The 12,500-nt window shown below is 46.7% G+C and overlaps 1 protein-coding gene across 1 annotated transcript in view; it reads right to left on the bottom strand.

The window, feature by feature from the left end:
• Positions 1–11,894, bottom strand: part of cyfip2 (cytoplasmic FMR1 interacting protein 2) — a 22,537-nt gene extending 10,643 nt beyond the window's left edge. Inside the window, exons 1-15 of the mRNA XM_083686171.1 lie at positions 11,760–11,894; positions 5,889–6,038; positions 5,423–5,512; positions 4,339–4,416; positions 3,379–3,480; positions 2,957–3,138; positions 2,642–2,738; positions 2,363–2,491; positions 2,077–2,181; positions 1,796–1,878; positions 1,403–1,640; positions 1,083–1,235; positions 735–874; positions 402–549; positions 94–247 (exon numbers count right to left, since the gene is read on the bottom strand). Coding sequence (XP_083542297.1) covers positions 94–247; positions 402–549; positions 735–874; positions 1,083–1,235; positions 1,403–1,640; positions 1,796–1,878; positions 2,077–2,181; positions 2,363–2,491; positions 2,642–2,738; positions 2,957–3,138; positions 3,379–3,480; positions 4,339–4,416; positions 5,423–5,512; positions 5,889–6,005 — 1,816 coding nt within the window. The 5' untranslated portion in view covers positions 6,006–6,038; positions 11,760–11,894. The remainder of the gene's footprint in view (positions 1–93; positions 248–401; positions 550–734; positions 875–1,082; positions 1,236–1,402; positions 1,641–1,795; positions 1,879–2,076; positions 2,182–2,362; positions 2,492–2,641; positions 2,739–2,956; positions 3,139–3,378; positions 3,481–4,338; positions 4,417–5,422; positions 5,513–5,888; positions 6,039–11,759) is intronic.
• Positions 11,895–12,500: the final 606 nt, after the last annotated feature.

The following is a 12,500-nucleotide window of genomic DNA, read 5'->3' on the forward strand; positions in this document are numbered from 1 at the left end:
GGATGAGTGAAAACAACTAGTCCACTGACAAAAATCCAGCACATAGCTCGATGCATACATGGCCACATCTTTTTCATTCCAATTCCTGCTTACCACTGAAGTTGAGCAGGTGTGTGAAGAAGAAGGACTGTTTGTGGAAGTCTTCTATCGCCAGCACTATGGGTCCGTCCAAACAACTGCGCAGGGTCTTCTTGGAGCCACTCTTATCAGCTATCAGAGACTCCAGCATAGTCCGCACCATATACAGCTATTGAGGAGGGGGGAGGGCGGGGAGTGGGGGAGGGAGAGAGGGGGAGAGGGAGAGAGTGAAGATAACTGACAGTATACCATTCTCTCTATCCCAGTCACCCATCCTCTCCTAGCCTGCCCAGTGCCTGTCCTGTCCTCCCCTAACGTGGTACCTGTGTGCTGGAGGGTCCCACGGCTCGGCGGGGCACCTTGATGTCAAAGCCTCCTTTAGGGTCCTTCTCTCCCCTGAGGCAAGGGTCGTTGGGGGGCTCCCTCGCGCCATCCCAGTCACAGATGGTCTTACGGATCGCCTGGAGAACGCTGCATAGGAACAGAGAGGCGGGAGCATTGACCATGAGTATTGACAAGAGGAGGCTGGTGGAGGTGGAAATCGGAGGATGGGGTTCATTTGTTATGCATGGAATGGAATGAGGAATGAGGTTTTTTTTTTCAAGACAAGCCAGGAAGTCAAACTGGCTGGCGTGGGCCTTTAAACAGTGTACTACCTGATGAGGACATTCTTCTTCTTGCGTACGGCCTGGCGTAGAGGCTCTCTGAGGGTCATCTGAGCAAAGTCCTGCAGCGCTGCGTAGATGGTGTTCCTAATGGCCTGGTTAAACACCGACTCCATACGACCCATCAACACCTGTAGTACACACCACCATCATCATCATCATTAAACACTGATTCCATACAACCCATTGACACCTGTAGTACACACACCACCATCATCATCATCATCATCATCATCATCATTAAACCCTGACTCCAAACAGCCCATCAGAACCTACAATACATACATCATCATCATCATCATCAGGGTTAAAGCCTGACAGCAGAGAGATAGATCGTACCTGCAGGCCTTTGATCATGGCGATGACCTCCACCAGGGCAAACTTCTCCTCGCTGGTGTAGTTGTAGCGCGTGGCGCGCTCGTACTCCTCAGCTGTGCCCGGGCAGTCCTTATTACAGAACTTATCTGTGGGGTGAACCAACTTCCACGAGTACTGAGAGATAACGAGAGAAAGAGAGAAAGAGAGAGAGAGATGTAGAGATGAGAGAATTACAGGTCCAAGGCTGAGATTACAGGTCCAAGGCTCTCTTTCGTATCCACCCAATAAACACCACCACACGCACACACATACGCACACCCCCTCCTCTTCACTCCACTCACCACTTCCATAACGTGTGTGCTCCATTTGGACAGCAGCTGTAATCCCCTGAGCGCCAGGTCAAACAGTTCTCTGTACTCATCGTCAGACTTCTGGCTGTCCAGGCCCGACCCGGTCACCACCTCACTGTTACTGTAGCGGGCCAGCTCTGAGATGAAGCGGATGTGGTCGTCTCTGATCTGCCCCATCTGTTCACACAGGTTGTACTGGGGCGAGATGCTGCTCTGAGTGCACGTCCACCTGGGGGCAGCAGAGAGCACGAACCGGGGCGGGGGATATGGTCAGTTTCGTCCGATTTCTACCTCCACCCGCCTCCACTGGTTGGGCATGAGTGTGAATGTATGTCAGTGAAGTGTGAGTGTGAGTGTGAATGTATGTCAGTGAAGGTGTCTTACTTGGACTTGTTCTCCTCGTAGTGAGCACTGGTCTCGATGTAGCGTGACAGCTCAATCTGCATATCTCCAAACAGAGGCACCACCTGAAGCTGAAGGGGTTAATATCGGACATACACACACAGCAGTGCTTCAGTCCAGAATCCCCCATTCCCCTTTAACAATACTGATCCCTCCACGGGGGTCGCAGTGAAAGCCATCAACTGGCTGTGAGGTAGGAAACTATAGTACAGGGGGGTAAATCCTGATAAAGTCAATTGAATAGGCATCTGAACGAGTCTGACCTTGAAGAACTTGTCGATCTTGCCGAGGTTGATTCTTTTCTTGGCGTCGAGTTTGTAGATGTTGCTGACGTTGCCGTCCATCAGGTAGAGACCGAAGCCCATTACCTGGGAGACAGAGACAGAAGAAGAAGTTGGATGATTACAGAAGGTTAGTTGGTTCAAGGTTCATGTTTTTATTTGCCATTTCTAGGTCTTAAAAAAAATACATACAAAGGAATTTGTCTTGGGAGAGCTCTCACAGATAAGCTCAGTTATGGTAGAGAGCGAGGTGGTTGGTGGACCCTACCTTGAGCAGCATGTGTTTCTCACTAGGCGTCAAGTACATCTTGTTCTCGTAGTAGTCTACGCTGATGTTGACTATGTCTGCCAACAACTCCTCATAACCGGGGATCACCTCCAACTGCTGGTGCAGACACTACAGAGAGGGAAAAGTACAGGGTTGTTGTTGTTGTTGTTGTTGTTACAGATAATCACAGCTATAGAGAAAGCTATAGCTATATTGCATATTGACATAAGCATATTGACATAGGCACAAGTACAGTATGTGTGGTGCTTAAAAGCAAACCTGAGTGATCCTGTTGTGATTGGCTAAGAACATGGAGAGGTTCTGAGACTCCTGGATGGACTGAGGGTCGGCCATCTTCCTCAGGAACTGGGCTGCCCTGGAGATGTCACCCAACAGGAGAGTTAGGAGAACACATAGCTACAGCACACTCTCAAGATAGGTGAAAGTCACCTCGTGCACACTAGGTGGAGCTATCGCTTCTTTACCTAGTTATACAACATGATTAGCGTGTGGGCAGAGGGAAGAGGACAACTTTCTGAAATGGAATGCAGCCCACGTCTGCGTCTTTCAGGGTGTTTTGAAGGCCCGTGGTACCTTTTGTAGGCGGAGTGGTCGTTCTTGACGCTACACTTCATGTTTTTGAGCTCATCGAGAACAGCGAACATGTTGATGAACTTCCCCAGGGTCAGCAGGTAGGCCTCAGAGACAAAGTCCTTCCTCCTCTCAGCGTGGCACAGACGCTTCACCTCGCCACAGAAACGCTCTATGGCCTTACGCTGTCAGGGAGGTAGGGGGCAGAGGATGAGCATCTCTCTTTCACTGGCTTACTGATTGATTGACTGCCTGACTGACTGAATGACTCACTGACTCACTCACTGACTGACTCACTCACTGACTGACTCACTGACTCACTCACTGACTGACTCACTGACAAAGCCATATGAGATAAACCTTTAGATAACGTATATAATGCAATAAACCATTGATTCTATTCTACACATCTGTCGGTGTCTCACCTGGAAGTACATGAACTTCATGAGCTTGGTGACCTCTGGTTCCAGCACCTCCACGGTCTTCTCATAGATCTCCACTCTGTTGGGCTGCTCATTGCACTTCACCTGAGGAACACAGGAGGGCGCTGTCACACAGGCTGATCTTTGGGAAAGACTGGGATGGTATTGGCTGGAAATCACCAGTCTCTAAACCCTCATTCCTGGGAGAGCTGTGGGTGTACATGCTTTGGTTCTGGCTCAGCACTAACACCCCTCATTCAACTGATTGGGAGCTGGGCTGGAAGGAAAGCCTGCACACCAGTGGAGGCTAGTGGAGGTAGAAATCGGGGGACGGGCTCATTGTAACACATGGAACGGAATGAGGACACACGTGTTTGATACCATACCATGCATTATCCATGGCCAATACTCATTTCTGCCTATGTTCATGGTTAGCCCTGTGTTGTATTTTGCTCTGCTCTTTTTTTAGATTCATACAAGGTTAGTTGACAGTCTGTAAATGCTGTCCTGTTACAGTAGGCTATATTATAGACAGGCAGAAGTGGTGGCTAGCGGACGCTGTGGTGACTACATCTCCTTTCTCTATAATTAAACCACGCTTGTGACGTTATCAATGTTTCATCAGCTTTGTTCTCTTTCTGTCCAGTGTTGTTGAAGGTTGAGGAAGGCAGTGGTTGAGGTCAGCTATTTTGTATGTTCAGGGTTTGAGCCTGGTGAGGAAGTTGTGGCTTGGCTAAAAGTGCTGCAGTGGAGGGATACATTGGAGGTGTTCGACAACACCCTTTTACAATGCCACTTGTACACATTATGGTTGAGTAACAATTAGTTCATTCATTCTTTGACTATGTTGTGTCATTGGGTAAAAGAGAGCAGGGGCGGAGGGAGATGCGGGGGGATGGAGAGAACCAGCGAGTGTGTGTGTGTGTGTGTGTGTGTGTGTGTGTGTGTGTGTGTGTGTCTTACCTGGGGAATGGCTCTAGAACAGCTTCTCCAGGTGTAGAGCATGACAGCGTACTCATGCCCCTCCTCCAGCATCTCGTTCTGGAGAAAAAGACAACAGACATGACCGTTATGACCAGAGTTGATTCCTGAAAGCAAAGAATATCTTCAACTTGTCTCTGAATCAGATTCTGTGTCAGTCTTATTAATGCTATGGAAACAGCTAATAGCGATTCAATACATTAAAAATCATAAAAGGTTTATTAAACATTTGTGATTAAAAGTATGCACCGTACTTGTTATGTCTTCACATTTACATTTTCTGCTCACGTGAATATTAGTGTAAGCGGGTGAAACTTACTTTCTACCCCTTAACCCCTTTTACTCAGTTCTCTCTCAGAATAGAGATGTTTTATCTCAATGGGACTTCCTGATGTGACTGATTATTTAACGTTATTTAAAAGACTGGTTCCTCTTTGTCAGTCAAATCACAAAAACACATTCATTTCCATTCAGGAGGAAGAGGTCTAGTCCAGTGACTGCCTGATTCATCAGTCTGTCTGTGTGTGTGTGTGTGTGTGTGTGTGTGTGTGTGTGTGTGTGTGTGTGTGTATCTCCGTCAAGCCGCTACCCCAGCCAAAGCCTTAGAGAAGTACCAACCGATAAAACACACAACGATACAAGGCTCTCTTTGTTAAGAGGTGTTCGTCTGGTGTGTGTGTGTGTGTGTGTGTGTGTGTGTGTGTGTGTGTGCATGCTTGTGTGTGTGTGTGTGTGTGTGTGTGTGTGTGTGTGTGTTCGTTAACCAAGACAGTGTGGGGAATAATGATGATGCTGAGACATGACTAAGCCATGACAGTTCCCTAAGCACACCCCTCTGTTCACAGAGCGCAATGGCCTGGCCCCAATCCAATCCCTCTCTCTCCCCAATGTCTTGATAAAGCTGGTATCTATCCAATTCTTTCAGATGCCAACTGTAGACTCAGGGCAGGGGAGGGGCAGGGGAGATGGGGTGGTTGCTTGTTTTGGGGTTTGGCAAATGAGCTTCATGCCCTCATACCTCAGAGCGAGTGCATCACTCTGTTTTAAGTGTTTCAACAAAACTCACCATGCTGGAATGGACAGTAGCCTGCTCAATGTAGCGAGCGATCCCAGTCACGAACGCATTCCTGTCCTCAAAGTTAGTGTCAAAGTTGGCCTGGAGAAGTAGATGGAGAGAGAGAGGGAGAGGGAGCGTGAGAGAGAGAGAGAGAGAGGGGGGGGGGGGGGGGGAAGTGGTACAAAGGGTTTGAGATTAGCAGTCTTGCAATTAAAAATAAAACTGTAGAGTGTGTGTGTGTGTGTGTGTGTGTGTGTGTGTGTGTATGTGTGTGTGTACAGTATATATGTCATTTAGCAACCGGTTTTAACCAAAGCGATGTACAATACAGTGAGTGCATACATTCATCTTTTATATGATGCCAGTGGGAATCCAACCCACAACCCTGGCATTTCTACCTACTGAGGCACACAGTGTGTATGTGTGTGTGTGTGTGTGTGTGTGTGTGTGTGTGTGTGTGTGTGTGTGTGTGTACCTGGTACATGATGGAGGATGGCGGGGGTTCGATACATGGCTGCTGGTCAGGGAGGGGTAACTCCTCCAGCAGGTCCACATTGGACAGGGCATCCTCCAGGGTCACGTGGGTAGTCATGGTAACGAGGGGTCACTCACACAACTGCCCAGTCTGACAACGAGAGAGAGAGAGAGAGAGAGAGAGAGAGAGAGAGAGAGATAAAACAGTCTGAGAGAGGAAAAGGGAGAGCAGCCCAGTTTGAGAGGAGAGGAGATGACAGCGAGACACTTACGTGTCACATGTCAAGTGGTGAGATATCAAAATAAATAAAGCAAATCTATGCGTCACATTAGTCAAATATGTCACATCAATTCAAACTTATTGAATACATATTCATCTCCATTCTGACACTGGATTCCAGACTAAATTCTGGAATTCCTTCCACAAGGAGAACTCTCACACATTGTCTATGACTCTATGGTATTCAGTCTCATTTCCTGTTCAGGGACCACTTCCCAGACCAGCACATCTGTCCGTCTGCTGCACCTGTCTGTGCGTCTGTCTGTCTGTCTGATTCATAACAACATGCCCAACGCTGTGTAGGAAGAGTGGTCATTGAGTGATGAACGTTTCTCTTTAACAGTTATTGTTTACAACTGGCAAATGTCAAGCAGACAAGAACCCTCTGTGGTGCCATGGCAAGACAATAAAGACACACACATTCAAGACAATCATCCCATTCTTCTGAGGAAGAGGAAGAGGTGGAACTGCCAGTGAAATACTGTTGGTTATGAGGCTAAGTTAGACACACTATTTACATGCCCAGCACCCTCCCCTGCATCCCCAGCAGAGAAAATATGGAGATCATAAGGTGGTAGATAAGCTTACAAATATTGTACAATACAGACACACAGTTGTATAGAATACTTTGAAAATGTACTCAGATACTGAATATTGAATACATGGCTCAAAATGTATTCAGATACTGAATACTGAATACATGGCTCAAAATGTATTAAGATACTGAATACGGAATACATGGCTCAAAATGTCTTCAGATACTGAATACTTTTTAGAATACTTGTTCATTTCTACACAGGAGCATTCAGGAAAACAATCAAATATTTTGATAGGAAACAGTATTCATTTTCTTATTTATGAAAGTATCTGTATTCTGAATAACCATTTTTTAAGTGAATTGTACCAGAATACTAAATACTTCCAAATGCATTCTGAATACATATTCTATATGTGTATATTCTGCATGTACTGCGATACCTATACAACCCTGAACACTGGTATACAATACAGGTATGTTTTAATCTTACGAGAACAGACAGACATGAGGCAGAAAGGCAAACGGATAGCTTACCAAACTGCTGAGTGAACAACACTTTTTGAAGGTATGCCAGTTGCAGGATAGCATAGATCCACACATGTATACTGCAGTCTTGAACACGCAATACTGTAGTGCCTGGCCAACAGTTCCTGGTCTGGATGTCTGCTCTGTGAAGGAACCAGCCTTGAGCTGCTGCCTCCCCTCTACAAATCACCAGTCTAGAAAGTGTGTGTGTGTGTGTGTGTGCGTGTGCGTGTGCGTGTGTTTGTGTGTGTCTGGTCCAACCCCTAAATCATGTGCCTCTCAGGAGTATGTGTTTTACCTCTGATCTGTCGGACAGAGGTTAACATGGCTTATAATCGGCTTAATTTCCCCAGGCAGCCAGAGAACATTGACTAAGGGCCGGAGGGAAGTGAGGGCAAGAGGGGTGAGGGAGAGAGACTCTGGAGAGTGAGGGATGGGGAGAGAGAGGGAGAGAGGGCCGGAGGGGAGTGAGGGATGGGGAGAGAGAGGGAGAGAGGGCCGGAGGGGAGTGAGGGATGGAGAGGGAGAGGGAGAGAGAGAGAGGGCTGGGGAGGAAGAGGTCTGGGGATAGGGGAGAGGGAAAGGGGGCAGAGGGAGTGAGGGATGGGGGAGAGAAAGAGAGGCTGCATGGGAGAGGGAGAGGGTAGGGGGAGTGTGGGTTGCATGCGAGAGAAAGGGGGGAGAGGAACGTGGGGGCCGGAAGGGAGTGTGTCTACTCCAGACCAGAGATAAACCCCCCCTGAACCCGATGAGACAGCGGACACTGTCCACCAGAGCCACACAATCAGTCACACGTGTCTGATACCATTCCTCATTCCCATTCCATGCGTTGCAATGAAAGTCCTCCGATTTCTACCTCCACCAGCCTCCCCTGCATACAGTAGACTGTGGCTAGATAGCACAGTAATATAATATAATAATAATAATATATGCCATTTAGCTGACGATTTTACCCAAAGCGACTTACATTGGAGTGAGTGCATACAGTTCAGTATATATGGTCCCAGCAGGAATCAAACCCACAACCTAAGTGCCATGCTCTACCAACTGAGCCACAGAGGACCACAGTTGGGCAAACTGAGGAGGAGTTGAGATGTAGAATTGTAATGAGAACTATATTGGCACAAAATGAATAACCGTTCATCTAACACTCTGCTGGCCACATCCGGAGGACCTCAGGCACAAGTCAGGGAGGTTCATCCCATCACTCATACAAATGTCATTCTAGGATATCACGGTCACTCACCTCACTCCTCTTGTAAAACTAGCAGTTTCCGTTTTTGTTCTGCGTGCGTGTGTGTATGTGTGTATGTACACACCAGAGGCAGACAGACCCAATGATCAGTGCCAGAACACCAGGCTGTTGGGGATATGTCAACATGGCTGACAATCACTACAAAAATGCCCCTAACTGTAGATCGAGTCTAATCTCCCCTTCCTGTCTGTCTGTATGTCTCAGTCTCTTCCTCTGGTTCCAGCTCTGTGGCTGGAATGTCTTTAGTCAACGCTATCATGTTAGATGGACACAATCTGAGGGACACCCAGCCCTACTCTAATGGAACCTCATAGGCCTTCTGGTAGCATCCAAGCATGGAAATGGACAGATGTCTCCTTATAACAATGACATATGACACCAGGGAAAGAATATCCCTATATCATAAATACATAGAGGCGTGTGTTTGTGGAGGCAGAAATTAGAGGATGGGCTCATTCTAATGCTTGCAATGGAATGAGGATTGGTATTAAACCCAGGTGTTCTCCAATTTCTACCTCCACTAATAGAGGTGTGTATCATGCATGTGCAGCAGGTGACACATGGCTGATCACTCGAGGATGCAGAGGAGCAGAGGTGGGTGGAGTTTCCTGTCACATATCATATCAAATCAGCACACTTTGCCCTGTTCACAGGCTCCTCCCCTCTTACCACAGCCAGAAACAGCAGCCTTTAAATACAAACACAAATACACTGCCTGTATATAGGTGAACAGTGTTTGGTTTGCTCGATGGTTGTGGCCACTGGCAACTATTGTACATATCTATAAATGTCCTCTCACTAACAGTGGTGTCTGTGTTTAAAAGAGACAACTTGTTTATCCATTAGAGCCTTCATCAGTGTGGGGTTTTGTCTATCAGACAAAAGTAGTGTTCATGGGAATACAGAGCCTACAGAGGCCTAAGTAGACTGAGTAAACTTTCCCACACTGGGCTGTCTCTCTCTGTCAAACACACACACACACGCGCGCACACGCGCACACACAGACACACACGCAACGTTTTCCTCTTGCCACTGCATTCCTATACATTATGGCTGCATGAAAAAGCACATGGGGTCCACAACCCTCGCATGTACATGACAAATATTGAATTAATATGAAATTAATAGATTGAATGTAAATGATACATATTTTCATTCGATTATTGGTTGAAGATTGGAGTTGGGTAAAGAGCCTAGGATCTCTATGCGGATAGCTCACTGACAATGTCATAATAACTCACTCATCACATCAAAAAGCATACATCATACTCATCATGTATCATGTAGTGGAAGGCAGGAAGAGTGGGAGTGTGTAGGAGTAGGATTCTATCTCTGTCCAGACCAGCCTTTTATCACCTCCTGCCCTGAACAGAAGGAGCAGCTGGGGGGGTGGAATCTGTGCTTTCATTTCTTGTGTATTACGCATTTGTGTAGGAAGATTTCTGAGGATAGAGTGTAGACCTAGATATGCAAATGAAGACCATTTCAGAAGAGACACAGTGAGTGAGGACTAGGAGAGAGAGAGAGAGAGAGAGAGAGAGAGAGAGAGAGAGAGAGAGAGAGAGAGAGAGAGAGAGAGAGAGCACGAGAGAGAGAGAGAGCACAAGAGAGAGAGGGACATCGAGAGAGCAAGAGAGATGAAAGTGTGTCACGTCCGGGTCACACCACTCAATGGGATCCCCCCAGGCCATCCTCGTAATGTGCTACCATCCATCCCCCAAGTTATAGGCTAGTTTTGCAAAAGGAGTGTGACAATTGAAAAATATTATTAATATATATGCTACCCTCTGACAGAAGGGGGATCCACCACCACCCCCCCCCCCCCCCACACCCACACCCACACCCACACCCACACACACACACACACACACACACACACACACACACACACACATTGACAAGCACGCACGATGGAGAATACAGGGTTTGTTTGTGACATGGTAGGACACAGACTGAGGAATTTGTGCTCTGGGGGTGATTGTGATTTCAACTATGGGGGACACAACAGTCTCCATTCCATCACTTGTCGTCCCGTGATGTCACTAACCTCCCATCCAACTGACAACAATGAACATCATATGACTATTTATGAGAAAAATACATAAGCTATGGTCACATGACCAAGCTCAGTGACAGGTTCAGTGAATAGAGAGGGGGGTGGAATGCTGAGTTATGTATAGGCCCCTCTCTCCTCTATGGTCTCAAGTCAGAATAGACGACTGTGGTCAGTAGTTATCAGTACACAACTGATGTGAGTCAGACCAGTCAGTTAGGCAACCTATACCACGGTTAAGATGTAAATTAGTATTTTTTTCACAGAACTGATCTTAGTGGTCAAAATAGGAGGAAGAGGATGCGGCTGTAAGCCAACTGCAGGCAGAGGGATAATAAATAGCCTAGCAGGTATAATGGTTATGAAATATATTTGGGAAATGTCGGTACCATTCGGCGGGTATCAATAAAGAAAAACATCCCCCATTTCGGCTACTAATTCAAAGCTATAAAACCGAGACTAATGGAAGTGGGTGAACCTGTCATTAGCCTTTCTCTGACAGTGAGCGGGCCTGGATGGATAACGCTCGTAGTATGATTTTTGATATAACGTAAACCTCGCTGCTGACATCGAAGTGACGCGTGAACGGTTACATTGTAATGAATTGCTGTCACGGCGTCAAGTGGGCGATAAACAAATATAGGACCGATAATAAAACGCTAGAGAGGAAAAATCCATTTATGAAAGAGAGCTAATCCAGCTAGCTTCAATTCAATATATTCGGCCAATAGGATAGGATATTCAATGTTCACTGAGCTATGCTGCTGTATTTTGTCCATTCATTATTAATTAATCTATTATTCAAACCAAAGGGTGTTCAATATTATATTACAACAATTTATAAACGCATTTTAGCTTACTATAACCCCTGCCACACGCGAAACCTCTCCTCTCCTCCACCCCACCCATCTTTCGGATGATGCTCAATCTATCTAGCGAGATAACGGGATCCCCTTCATATCGCGGAATAGAGCCTACCCAGTGAAATTAATGGGGGATCGAATCTGATATGCGTGTAGGCCTATTTGAAAAGAATGCTGAACAATCAACGGTGATCCCCTACGTGCTATAGCTATTCCCTTTCAGAGGTAGAATGATGGTGCACCATGCAAGAGAACACACACACGGGGGGCAGGCTCGAGCCATCATCGCTGCACATCTCCCTTCCCGACGAGAAGCGCAGCCCGCGGTGCGCTCATATTCCGTTACATTTGCACATACCTGCAACTTGCATGTCCGTCCAGGAAAATACGGGCGGACAATGTTGCACTCCGCGACAACAATCCAATGTTTTACTGACGTTTTTTTCTCGCCTTTTTCCGATTGATGCTCTCGTTTCACCCAGTGCCTATCCGCTAATCCACCCCACACAAAGAGCAGAAAATGGCTGCAAGTGCATTTCCTTAAAGAGACAGTCACATAGGATGCAACGGTGGATCTGAGTACGGTGAATGACGTTTACCAACAGAGGTTTCAAATGTTTCCTATGAAATGTGAAAATAAAATCGTGTCGCTTGTCGCTTGTCGCTTGGACTATATGTGTCGCTTACGATAGTCCCTATTATGACCGTTACATTGCATTTTCTCTCATGGGTCTAATTGCATAGTCCTGTTAATTGCCATGCACATTGCACAACACACTCACACCCCTGTTGTTGACCCATTTCCCAGAGTAGAGAAGATGATCTGGGAACTTAGACCACATCAGCTGTACACATTGCAGTAGGCAAGGACCGTGTCCTTGAAAAACTGCTATAGGTTACCCTATAGGCCAGTCAATGGAAGAGACTGTTGCCGGAGAGGACATATTCATGTGAATTTCAATCACTGGCTTATGTGTTACCTGAATTGTTTTGTATGCTCCTTGAGCGGCTCTGTAGGACCAGACTGTAGGCCATTTCACTCTGCTGCCAAGACCCGAAGGCCATTGCTATGCCAGTACTGTGGCAATGCAGCCTGCTG

The sequence above is a fragment of the Argentina silus genome (assembly GCF_951799395.1).
Source record: "Argentina silus genome assembly, chromosome: 15".
NCBI lineage: Eukaryota > Metazoa > Chordata > Actinopteri > Argentiniformes > Argentinidae > Argentina > Argentina silus.